This window comes from Narcine bancroftii, chromosome 7 (assembly GCF_036971445.1).
Source record: "Narcine bancroftii isolate sNarBan1 chromosome 7, sNarBan1.hap1, whole genome shotgun sequence".
In the NCBI taxonomy this organism is placed as follows: domain Eukaryota; kingdom Metazoa; phylum Chordata; class Chondrichthyes; order Torpediniformes; family Narcinidae; genus Narcine; species Narcine bancroftii.
Window position 1 is genome coordinate 40,493,772 of NC_091475.1, and position 12,426 is coordinate 40,506,197.

Below are 12,426 nucleotides of genomic sequence, written 5' to 3' on the forward strand. Positions count from 1 at the left end.
ATTGGCTAACATATAAGGTGCTGGGGAGGAGGGTTGCCTTGGACACAGGGGGCTGGGGAGGGTATTGGCTGAGATACTGGGTGCTGGGGGAGGTCGGGCACACACACTTTGAGCTCATCTGGGTGTTGATACTTCAGCTCCTTCGGAAGCCGTAGAGGAAAGTGAAATCACCCTTGTACTGTCTGTCTCTCTCCGACCTGCCAGCCTGACCCACTATTGTCAGAAGCAGATCTGTGGCGCCCTGTGGGTATTGAACCTTGCTGGGCAGTTGTCTGAGTGAAACCATGTGACTGGGTTATCAACGAGGTCTGCCTTTAATGCCCACAGCTGGAGTGCAGCAAGGGCCAGAGCTGCCAGAATGCATCTAAAGCTCATGCTCCTGGAATAGGAAGGGCAAAGGATCAGGAATCCCAGCTTGCAGGAAGTGCACTCAAACAGAGGTGTTGAGCTCATCCTCTGTGGTGAAGCCTTCAGTTTTCGAATGGGAACGTGGTAGGCCACGTTGGTCCACAAAGTGAAAGCCTTCCTCCTAGGCAGGGATGTCTTCAGGTTGATGTTGATGTAAACTGTCTCTAGGCCGGACAGGGTTTGTTTCCAATGTGCATCTCCAGCTGGCCAGAAATGTGCCCTGAGGCTGATATTGTAGCAGCCTTGGTTGAAAATGCATGTGTACACACCTGCCTGCTGTAAACCCATAAGCAACTCTCTGCATTGTGAATATGATAATGTGAAAAGTTAATGTTTAAATCATTGGGTCAGAGGCATGCAGGGGGACAATAACAGAGGCATGCAGGGGGACAATAACAGAGGCATGCAGGGGGACAATAACAGAGGCATGCAGGGGGACAATAACAGAGGCATGCAGGGGGACAATAACAGAGGCATGCAGGGGGACAATAACAGAGGCATGCAGGGGGACAATAACAGAGCTTGGGAGGCTTGTTTCCCACAGTCACCTTCCAGCATGAAAGGACGAGTCACTGTTGTCTTAGCACCTCTGCTGAAGTTGGATTGATTGTAAGACAAATACCAGGATTAATGGTTCATCTGTCCCTCCCCTGCTTCACTGCTGCTGTGTAAAGTACAACCAAAATACTGATGGGCTTGATCAGTGTCACTAACACTTGACCACAGAACCTCATGACCTTATTTACTGTGAGGAGCCTCCCTGTACAAGTCTGTCAGGGGCAACCTCCTAAACATAATTGCCACTGAGAGCTGAGAAGAAGGTGGAGTGGTGGGCACATTGTGTGCTTGCTAACTATCAGAATTATGAGTGTCTGTCGTGGCTGAGCTTTTCTCCCTGAGCTTGTCCCTCAAGGTCCTATTTCTAAATGTAAAACTTCTTGACCATCATGAGTGCAAAATACACACAATTTTCCTTTGCATGGAAAGGCACACAAAGCAGCTCCACCAGACAGCGCCCCAACCAAAACGTGAAAGGGAAGCAAAAGAGAGCCCCCTCTGAGTCATTGAGTGTTCGTCGATTCTGCCACCTTCCTGAATGTCCCCCAGTATCTCCTGTAGCCACGTGGCCTCCTGTCCATTCTGACAGTGAACCTGAGCTCGAGGCATCCAAGTCACCCTTCTCAGACCCTGGTTCCAAACCCCCAATGCAATTGAGAAGTTGTCAGCGCCTGAGGTCCTTTGGGAGCCCTGCTAGGCATCAGAACCCTCACAGATCCCAGTCCCAATACCTGGTGCCCAGAAGCTGTTTTCCAGCATCCTCGTGAGAGTCCTTTGGCCACTAAGCCATGTGCTGGTCTGCTACTGTTGTCCCCTACTCCGTAGGGTCTTCTCCCAGGCTTTTCCTCCTCAAAGGGAGGGAGCTGTTCTCCCCTGGAGCCTCCAACCTTTGTGGACTGGTTTGCTACCATTCTACAGACAATTTAAACCCACACAGAGACACACAGGAGACTGCAGATCTGGACTGAAGACCCTCTGCTGGTGGATCTCAGTGGGTCTAATGGCATCAATGGGAGAAGAAGAATGGTTGACATTTCAGGCTGGAACCTTTCGTCAAGTCCTGAAATTACCGTATATTTTCTCACACTAATGCTGTTCATCCTGCAGTCAAGGGTGTTAACCCTGCACAGGGCTGTGTGTGGGAAGGCCGGACAGTAGGACCCTGCAGAAGAGTGCTGAAAGATGCTCCCCCGCTCCTCCCATGTCTGTGCAGGCGGCAGCACACTATCGCTGCAGCAGCGCTGCCATCTTGATTTCCAAACCAGGGATCAAAGGTCAAAAGGGATAATAGTTGTCATAATTGGTTGAAGGGCAGAAGAGGGAAGGTTTCTTCACTGCAAGAGTATTGGGAGGTCTGGAAAGTTGTTCGAGGCGGTACCCCTCTTCATATTTAAAGAGCACTGGGGAAGGTGAGTTATTCTGCAGTGATCGCGTGCTATAGAATAGCTTGTTCTCCAGTGGCTGACGGAGCTTCTGTCTGTCACTGGTTCAATTACTTGTGTTTGGTGTCAGTGCTGTGGTGGTCCTTCCAGCCCAGAGGCTGTGTGCTTGAGCCTTCACACAAAGACTTCAGCACACTAACCATTCTGGCTATTCAGTGTTGTGCTGACGGAATGCCACACTGTCACAGATGTTGGCGTTTGAATGAAGTATTAAACTGAGGAGAAACTCAAAATCTGCAGACGCTCTAAGCTAGAGCAGGCAAACAGTTGCTGGAGGAAGTCAGCAGTTCAGACACCATTCAAGGGTAGAGCGGTCGGTTATGGTTTCTGGTCTTGATGACTGACCATTTCTACCCGTGGATGTTGTCTGATCTGCATAGTTCCTCCAGTAATTCTTTGCCTGCTATTAAACCAAGGATCTATTTGTTCCTTCACCTGGATGTAAAAATCTCACAGCATTGTTTTGAAGAACAGAGTGGTTTCTCCACTACCTTCGTTCACACGGTTGGTGTAGCAGTTAACACAATTCCTTTACAGCACCAGCAATTGAGACTGGAGTTCGAATTCCGCACTGTCTGTAAAGAGTTTGTACTTTCTCCTTGTGCCTGTGTGTGTTTTCCCCAGGGGCTCCAGTTTCCTCCCACCATTCAAAGGGGGGTGGGGGGGTGGGTGGGATGTAGGTTAATTGGGTGGAACTTTGGCAGCACATACTCGTGGACCAAAATGGCCTGTTACCATGCTGTTTGTCTAATTTTAAAAATAAAAATAAAAAACATGTCTCCCTCAATTTCCACTTCCTTGACTTCTGGCTGCATCTGACTGGAAACTGCTGCAGGGCATGTTGATATTCTAAAAGCTGCAATAGAATTGCAAATTCTTCTCTTTGCATTTCTCTGACCAGGTTTAGTCAGTTGTGTTTTTATTACTTTTTTTTAAGAGGTGCAGAATTGCTAAAAAGCTGTAAAATCTCATAGCCTGGTCAATGATCCTCACTTGTTCTGGTTATCTCACACTTCACAGGTCCTTCCCACTGGGTGCGACTGGTTGTTGGAAGTATCCTTTCTCTTTCTGCTCCTTCTGAATTGTAAGATGTGCTCAGCATGTTGCATGAGATTGAATGCAGCCCCATGTCAGTTAGAACACTGGGCTCAGTCCCCCTTTGACCCCGCCACCCCCCTTTCGCATGCGCTTTGTGACACTGGACAGACATGCTGTGAGTTTATGTGCTCGGTGTACAGATGGTTCCCAGTGCTCTGACTTCTTTGACTGACACCATACCTAAACTTGGGACCAAGCAAAGAGAATGAACTGATCAAACAATGACTTGCTGGAGAAACTCAGGAGATCAGACGGCGTCCGCGGGTAGAAATTGTGAATCAGTCAACATTCTGGGTCTGAACTCTTTATTGATTATATTGCACTCAAAGTTTAGTTTATTGTTGCAGTTTGTGTGCTATCCAGGTATTTTTACCATTCTCAGGCACCATTTTGGATTTAAAAATAAACAGAAAATATGTTAACAGCAAAGGTACAGAATCCACTGTGTCAAGAGTTAAAATGGGTTTCCGGCATTTTCACAAAACAGGCAAATCAGGTTCATTTACAGCAGAGACCTGCCATTCCAGGAGTTGCTCAGTCCCTGCAGGTGTATTGGATTATGGCACAATCAAACAGCAAAGTAACCAGATTAATTATGACCATGGTCAAATTTGGGTTTTAAGGTTTAACCCAAGAAGAGTAAAAGTTTTCACTGTTGAGAAAAATACAATAACACAGCATTCAACCCCTTCTGAGATAAACAGCGCAACCTTCTTAGACACAGTGGGACATAGTAGGTAGTTTTGCTGCTCTGTTCATTGTCATCTAATGGGCTAAAAATTAGTGTAGATTGGCTACTGGGAGATTGCAAGTCTTTTTAGAGACACAGCACAGTGACAGACCCTTCTGCCCCTTGAGCCCAAAAAAAAACTGACCAATTAACCTTATAACCCTGTGCATCTTTGGAAACTGGGAGGAAAATAGAGCACCAGGAGGAAACCAATGCGAACATAGGGAGAATATATAAACTCCTCACAGACAGCAGTGGATTCAAACCCAGGTTGTTGTCACTGTAGTAGCATTGTGCTAATTGTTACATTATCCATGCCACCTCTGAACTACTCACTGATAAAGACCATTCACTCTCTGTGCTTATCAGTACAGTCCTCATCATCCACCCACCCCTTTCCCAAAGCAGCAGTCCCATCAACTGTGAGATTGACTAGAGGATGTCGTTAGGATTGACACTTCGGGGTGGGGTGGGGGTTTGGGGTCATGAGGAAGTGCTTGTCCCATCTGACCTTATTCCCCAGTCAAGACCATTAAATAGCATTCTCAGAGGTGCACTCAGCAACCAAATCAGATTTTTCTCATTGACACACCACTGACCTGTGGTCAGTGATGGAGGCAGGCTTCAGCAAGGGAGGCAGGCTTCAGCAAGGGAGGGCGAGCCTGGGTCAGCGAGGGAGGCCGAGCCTGGGTCAGCGACAGGAGGGTGTCTGGGTCAGTGAGGGAGGGTGAGCCTGGGTCAACAACAGAGCCTTAGTCTGGGAGTTAGGGTGGTTGTGGGTTCAGATGAATGGAATGGACAAAGAGACTCAGTGAGTTCAGACAGTGTGGACATGGAGTGTCCAGTACAAAGTCTTTTGGTTGTCCTTCAGCCTTTGTCTACATCAGGAGAAGCAACACCAAGTGATAGTTTATTTATAAAGTTGAACACACAGGCATCAGGAATCCTGCCCTCTCCCACAGAGACTGACATGGAGATTAGACCAAATTGTGAGCATTAAAACCCTTAAAAAAGATTGTTTCAGTGCCATGTTCATGATTGAACTGAAGAAGGGTTATTGTTTTATCTGAGTGTAAATCTCTGGAGATACAGTGGTGCTCACAGGGATTAACACTGATCCTTCCCCCCCCCCCCCCCCCCCCCCGAGCCTTCAAATTGATGGATAGGAGTGGTGCTGAACCATTTGATCCCTTCAAGCATTCTAACTGTTTGAGGGCTGACCTCCATGGGCATGTCGCGTGGGACATTTGGCTGGCTTTTCCTAAAATCTGACATGAGCACAATGGGCTGAACTGCCTCCTTTTGCACTGTCAATTATTAAACCTGTGTGAAGTTTTAATTAATTTTTAATTACCTGTTTTTAATTGGCAGACACCTGGGTACTGGGAGCTTGGAGAATAACTCTGAGGGACGGCCGTTCCAGTTGGAACAGACCAAAACGGAGAGGAATGCTTGGACGAGCGAGCACCTGCCTGAAGAAAGGCATGGCCATCCATTTAGCATGCTGAGCGAGTACCATTATCCTGAGGTCCAAGCGGCGAAGAAAGTTGGTGCGGACAGTCTGGAGCCCTGCCCCAGAGGCTGGGAACTGAACCAAAACCAGGCAGTGTCCAAGGGGCCGGAGGATTCGGCTGCAACTGGCAAGAAGCAAAGAATGCAGGCAAAAGCAGACGAGCGCTGGCAACAGGAGCTCTCACATTCAGGGGGAACCACCCCACCCAGGATGGTTCCAACAGAAAAGTCACCGGAGCTCACAAAACAGAGCGAGCTACAAGAAGCCCAGCACAGCCGCCTGTCTGGGGAGGGGGCTGCCCACCCAGGCCACGTGGACAGTGGGGAACACTCAACATTTCATTCCCCAAAGTCACCGACAGACGTTCCCCGATCTCCCTCCCCACAGTTTGCACCACAGAGGCTAACTGACAAGCCACCACTTACCCTGGAAGAAGACAGCATGGCCAGGTGATCTGCCTTGTTAAAAGGAAGGAGTGCATGAGAGTTTACTGTCGTATATACAAGTGCAATGAAAGTCTTGCTTGCTGCAGCTTCCCAGTTATGTCAAACACTGAGACAAATTAATTGAAATTAAAGCACCACAATGAGAAAAAAATAATGAATATGAAAGGAAGGGAAAAGAAATAATAAAAATTCACAGTGGGTTGGAAATGAGAGAAAGAAACCTGTTGTGTTGGAAGTGCAGACAGATCTTTGATGGTCCTGGAGTCATGTGAGGGGGAGATTCAAGAGCCTGATAATTATTGGGGAAAAAAAACTCTTCTTGAAACAAGAGGCACTGGACATCAGTCTTCTGTACCTCTTGCCTGAAGTTGCAGTGAGAAGAGGTAGGGGACCTTTTCTTGAGGCAGCGCCTCATGTAGATGGATGGTTTCCGTGATTGGGGCCGGTGCTCATTGATGGACGATGGGGAGGGGGTGAGGGTGCAGCATGAGGAGGGGCTGGGAATGGGGGTGCAGCATGGGGTGTAGCATGGGGAGGGGATAAAGTGCAGGAGGGGGTGTGGGTGGGGAGGGGTAGTGTGCAAGAGGGGGAGGGGGTGGTGGTACAGGAGGAGGAGGGGGAGTGGGTGGGAAGGAGGTAGGGTACGAGGAGGAGGGGATGGGGACTGGTTTTCCTGTGCACCCACTAACCTTCCCCGTGAGGACATGAGTTGGAAGTTGTAGTTCAACAGACTCTGAGGAGTTGATGGGGTCCATCTCAACTTGTTTTTTTTTAAAGTTTAGATATATAGCACGGTATCCGGTCCTTCTGGCCCACCAGCCTATGTTGTCCAAATATCCCAATTAACCTGCACCCCAGTACATTTTAGAGGGTAGGAGGAAAATGGTGCACACACAGACACGGAGAACCTTGAAACTCCTTACAGACAACGCGGGATTCGAACCCCAGTCCACTCCTAATCACTGGTGCTGTAAAGGCATTGGACTAACTGCTACGCCAACTGTGCTGCCCTCATGATCTGGAACCTGCCTGAACAGATGATGGAAGCATTCTGGCTTTGGATAAATCCCTGCGATAAATACATCCATCAGGCTCTTAAACCTTCCTTGTTACCCTGATCATGGAGGACACCACTGTATGCATTATTGCTCAGGCACTTTTATTATCTATCTTTTTTGTATTGTCTAATTCAATTAAGTATATCATTATGCTATTTTATTTTTTTTTGGTTTTTTTTACAAAAAACCTGTTTGACTGCAGCAATAAGAATTTTGGGGCAGATGTACATTGTACAATGTGTATGACGATAAATTTGTCTTCATTATTTGTGGAGCGATGGGCTGAGTAGGGCAGTGAGACCAATCGATACACCCTTCACGGATGCACAGACCGAATGACCTTTATGGAGAAGGTATAGCTGAGTATCCATGACTTCTTTCTGGGGTCGGAGGTGTGATGCCTGCCTTTGTGGATCCAGGTTAGCACTGGAAGCCAAACGTGTGACACAAATTGGGTGCTTCCAAAATACTGGATATTTTTCTTTTTGTAGGTGCTGCCTGGCCTGCTAAGTCATAGAGTCACACAGAAGGGGACAGGCCCTTCAGCCCAACTCCTCCATGTTGGTATTCTGGGCTGTCCGTTTGCCTGCATTTAACCCATGTCCTTCCAAACCCTTCCCATCACTACATCTGTTCAAATGTCTTTTGAGTGAGGTAATAATATCCACTTTCTGTACTTTTATCTGGTGGCTTAATTCAGTGTTTTTTCAGCATTTTTTGCTTTTAACTCTTGAATGCCCAGCTGAGTTTCTTCCTTCTAAATTGGACTTTGATGATGAGTTTATTTTCATGCACAATTGTACAATATACATACACACCTAAATTCTTACTTCCTCTAAGAAAAATTGTAATAGTAAACTAAATGAATTAAAAGAGACAATAAATAGATAAGATAGACACGGTAATCCTAGTGCAAAAAAGTGACTCCAAAAGTGCAGGCAGTCATTTTGTGCTCTCATAGGAGTTTATGATTAGTATTAGAGGAGGTTCAAGAGTCTTATAGTTGTTGGAAAGAAACTGTTCTTGAACCTAGTGGTGCTGATCTTCAGATTTCTGTACCTTCAGGATGAAGGTAGCGTGAGAAGAGGCTTTATGGTGTTAGCTCACATCAGGGGATGGGAGGTCTGAGCCTGTGATGGATTTGGCTAGTTTACTACCTTCTGCAGCCTCCTGTGTTCCTGTGCAGTCAAATTCCCAAATCACACTGCTATGCAACCATCCCATGTTAGGCTCCGGCGATCAATCTGAATGTACAGCTGCGCTAAGCAGCTGTTTAGGGGCGGGCTGATGATGCTGTCAGCCTGCGAACCATCTCCCCACTCATCCTTCTTTCTCCAAGTCAGGGGCGGCGGGGCAGCAGGAGCCCACAGGGCAGTGGGAGCTGTCAGCGGGGGGGGGGGGGGGGCGGCGGGGGATCGGGGGCCGGTGGGGTAGCGGGAGCCATCAGGGGGTGGCCGGTGCAGGCTGGGTCAGCCACTCTGGGCCACTTCAGCCATTGAGGCCGCCTTCTGCAGCTCAAAACACGGTTCCAGTTACCTGGGGGATTATGGATAGGGAAGACGGCCATAGCTCTGCCACATTTTTATGACGGGTGGCACTACGTCACCAGTTGCCCCACCTCCGTTGGATCTGGAGGGCACTATGAGGTGCATCTGGATATGAATGGACCCTGGAGCAGCCTTTTAGGGCTGCTGTCTGAAAGGTAAGTTCTTAGTTTTCCATCCGCTCCTATAGCTGGCTTTAAGGCATGAAAAGGCCTATACACTTTGGGTCAGAAGGAGTGATACCCAATTCAACATCAACAACATACCTGCATTCAACAGGATAATAGGATTGTGCAGAATTTCACAGAGGCCTGAGGGCCAAGGAGATCTCAGATCTCTGGCATGTCCTCTGAGGTGGAGGTTGGGGGGGGGGGGTGGTGGGGGGTGCAGGCGGGGTGAGGGGTGAGATCATACCACAAGATTCTAGGAGCTGGCTTCCCTTTTTCATTCAGGGACCAACCTGTTTGCAATCAAAAAGGTGTAATACTGCTCTTTTATAATTCATGCATTCTCACACATTATCCCATTCTAACTGTTTACCACCAGGCAGATAAGGGTTGTTATCAGTAGGCCCTGCCCACAATGAATATTCATCATGTATAATGTTAGGACTTAGCAGCTAATCACAGTGAAAGAACTAGAGCTCACAGGGGCCTTATACTGGCATTCCTCATACTGTGACAGGTTTGCAGGGTGAGTCAATTGAACAGTACCTTCCAGTTCAACCTTTCTGACTGTGGTCCTTTGTGCTTCCTTTCTGATCAGTGTCCCTTTGCTCCTTGTCTATGATAGGATCGAGAAGGTGACGGAGAACAACACGACTGTCAAGAAGGTGCCGATTAAGATTGTGCGGTCAGAAAGCCAGACGGAGAAGGAGAACCGGCACCACCTCCTGAACAAGGTGGACCTCGTTGGCGTCTCCGACCAAGAACAGCCCAAGTCGATCGGGAGCCACGAGCATCCTTACTCCCCCTTTGCCGCCTACTCCCGGCAGGAGCGGGAGGGGCTGACCCACCAGACTGTGGTGGCACAGGCTGAGCCGAGGGCCAGCGAGGAATCCTCTCTCACATCCGACTGCTCAAAGGCGGAGAAGAGCACAGAGGACATCAAGTCGGAGGAACTGGTGAGGGAGATTGTTGTCAAGGACCGGTCCCTGGCTGACATTTTGTATCCTAACTCTAAGATGAAGACTACCATGGATCTGATGGAAGGAATTTTTCCCAAAGATGAAAACTTCAAGGAAGAAGCTCAGCAACGCAGGAAGCTGCTTCCTCGATCACAGGCACCAAAAGCCATGGAGGAAAGGTAAGTGGACTTGATCACAGTAAACAGTTATGTTTTTTACATAGAACTTCCATGATTGTCCCTACCTTCTGGGAGTGGCCGTTCACACAGGATCGACCAAAACTCCAAATATCCATATCACACCGCAAGTTTAGACAGAGGACCTGAAGTGAGGTATTTAAGGAGCTGTGCCTCCTATTCAGTAGCCCATTGTTCACGGATCACCTGTGTTCAGTTTAGACTGCAGGTGGTCTGTGAAGATAACTAGGGGGTCTGGAGGTAAAATCTCGAAATGGGAATGAGTCCATATTCCTGTTCTGATCTTTTTACACAGATTGCGTTCCAGGAAATTGGGAATAAAAAACATAAGCGATGAGCTGAGTTGATTGTCATATACAATGTACAGCTTCACCAAAAATCTCATTTGCTGCAGTTGTAAAGACACACGAACTATAATAATAAACATTAAATTGTTACAGATACCAAAAATGATCATAAATATAAAAGGTTGATAAATAAATATAAATATGGGGGGAGGGGTTTCTACAGTTCTTCAGATTACTGAAAGTTGTAGAACACCAAGTGGCCATTCAGCCCATTGTGTCTGTGCATGCTGTCATATTAATCCCACATCCCAATTCTTGATGAAAAGGGTTTTTTATCATGCATATAAGTACAATGTACATATGCCCTGAAATGCTTCTTGTTACAGACACACAGCAAAGTAAAATACACTAATAAACAATAATTCTAAATGACCACACAAGACAAAAACAAGATAGTAAATATAATAGGATAGATAAATATTGGCCCTGGCCTGGCAGTCTTTTCCAGCACCAACCAAAGTTCTTTGTTTAGTGTTTTGTCATGCTTTCCCTTTTTCTCCAGACGTCATTGGCAAGGCTAATTCACTGTCTGTCTCTAAAGAGGAGTTCTGCTAACTCACTGCTCCAGTCACCCCGGTTCACCCCTGACAGCTGTCCGCGTGGAGTTTGCATGTTTTCTCTGTGGCTTGGTGGGTCTCCCCTGGCTGCTCTGGTTTCCTCCCACATTCCAAAAACTGGCAGGTTGGTGAGCTGCCCACTGAAAACTGCCCTTTTTGTCAGTCATGGGGGAGTTGATGTGCATGTCCAAAAGAATAGGTGGTTGGGGTACAAAAGTCAGGAGAGGGGGAACTGGCAATGATGGAATTGCTCCGTTGGGAGCAATCGGAGATTTAATGGACTGAATGGGCTCTTGGTTTGTGAGTATTTCCATTGAGAGCAGCAAAAATCCTACTGCAGATCTCCAGATTAAATGTTTTGGGATTGGTAGAGGAGCAGCAGTGGCACTGAAGTGTCCACTCCAGGCAGGCAGACCGACACACCTCCACTCTCCTCTGCTGCAGCACACTGCTGGCAATGGACCCCACTTTTTGAGGTGTGCAACCATTCGACCTTAGTTACCTGCAAACTCCTCAAGTTTTGTTTCCTTGTCTTTGAGCTGTGGGACTCCACAGTGAGAAGTACAGAGGAACTGCAATGATGGTCCTTTAAACCTGTCCTTACCTGGACCTCTTCTGACTGAGTAGGGCCAGGGCTGGAGTGGATGGGCTTGGGCTGGAGAGGGAGGAGGGACGCCAGGAAGGGGCCAGGTTTGGAGAGGGAGGAGGGGCCAGGGTTGGTCTGGGAGGAGAGACCATGGTAGGTGGGAAGAGGAGCCGGTGATGGAGTGGGAGGGGGGTCCATAATTGGACTGGGAGGAGAGGCCAGGATTAGTGGGGAGGGGTTAAGGGTTAGGACAGGAGGGGCTAGAGTTGGAGTGGGAGTGGCCAGGGATGGTGGGAGGGGGCAGGGTAGGAGTCGGGGGGGGGGGGCTAGGTTTGGAGTAGGAGGGGGAACCTTGGAGTGCTTCTCTAGGAGGTCATGAGGGCAGGACAAATGGATTGTTTTTCCCACATTTGAAGAGGTGCACTTCACCCATCTCCACGGGACAGGAGTGAAACACAAAAGTTTGTGGACTGACTGATTGTAGTAAAACCCCAGCGCTGGAGAAACTCAGCAAGTCACACAGTGAACTTTTATATAGTCACAAAAAATATACATAACCAACATTTCAGCCCTGAGCTCTTCATTACAAGCAAAATCCTGCGCCTGGAGTTCATAACTACTGCCCCTGAAAACCAAACACGAAAGGAATGTGCGTCTCCCAGCTCCAATTTCACAATGTCCATCCTCTGCCCCACACTAATCCTGTTTACCTTCTGTCCTATTTACCATGAAAGCTATTATTTGCTTCCTAACAAACAAGCAGTCACCCATTTAAGTGGGAGATAGGCAACATTTTTTTAAAGAGTATGTCACACT

General features: G+C 47.8%; 1 protein-coding gene across 5 annotated transcripts in view; it reads left to right on the plus strand.

The window, feature by feature from the left end:
* Positions 1-12,426, plus strand: part of shroom2a (shroom family member 2a) — a 182,264-nt gene that overhangs the window by 160,711 nt on the left and 9,127 nt on the right. For all 5 annotated transcript variants that reach the window (XM_069889737.1, XM_069889738.1, XM_069889740.1 and 2 more), the window contains 2 exons: positions 5,608-6,198; positions 9,590-10,102. In XM_069889737.1, the coding sequence (XP_069745838.1) occupies positions 5,608-6,198; positions 9,590-10,102 (1,104 nt within the window). The remainder of the gene's footprint in view (positions 1-5,607; positions 6,199-9,589; positions 10,103-12,426) is intronic.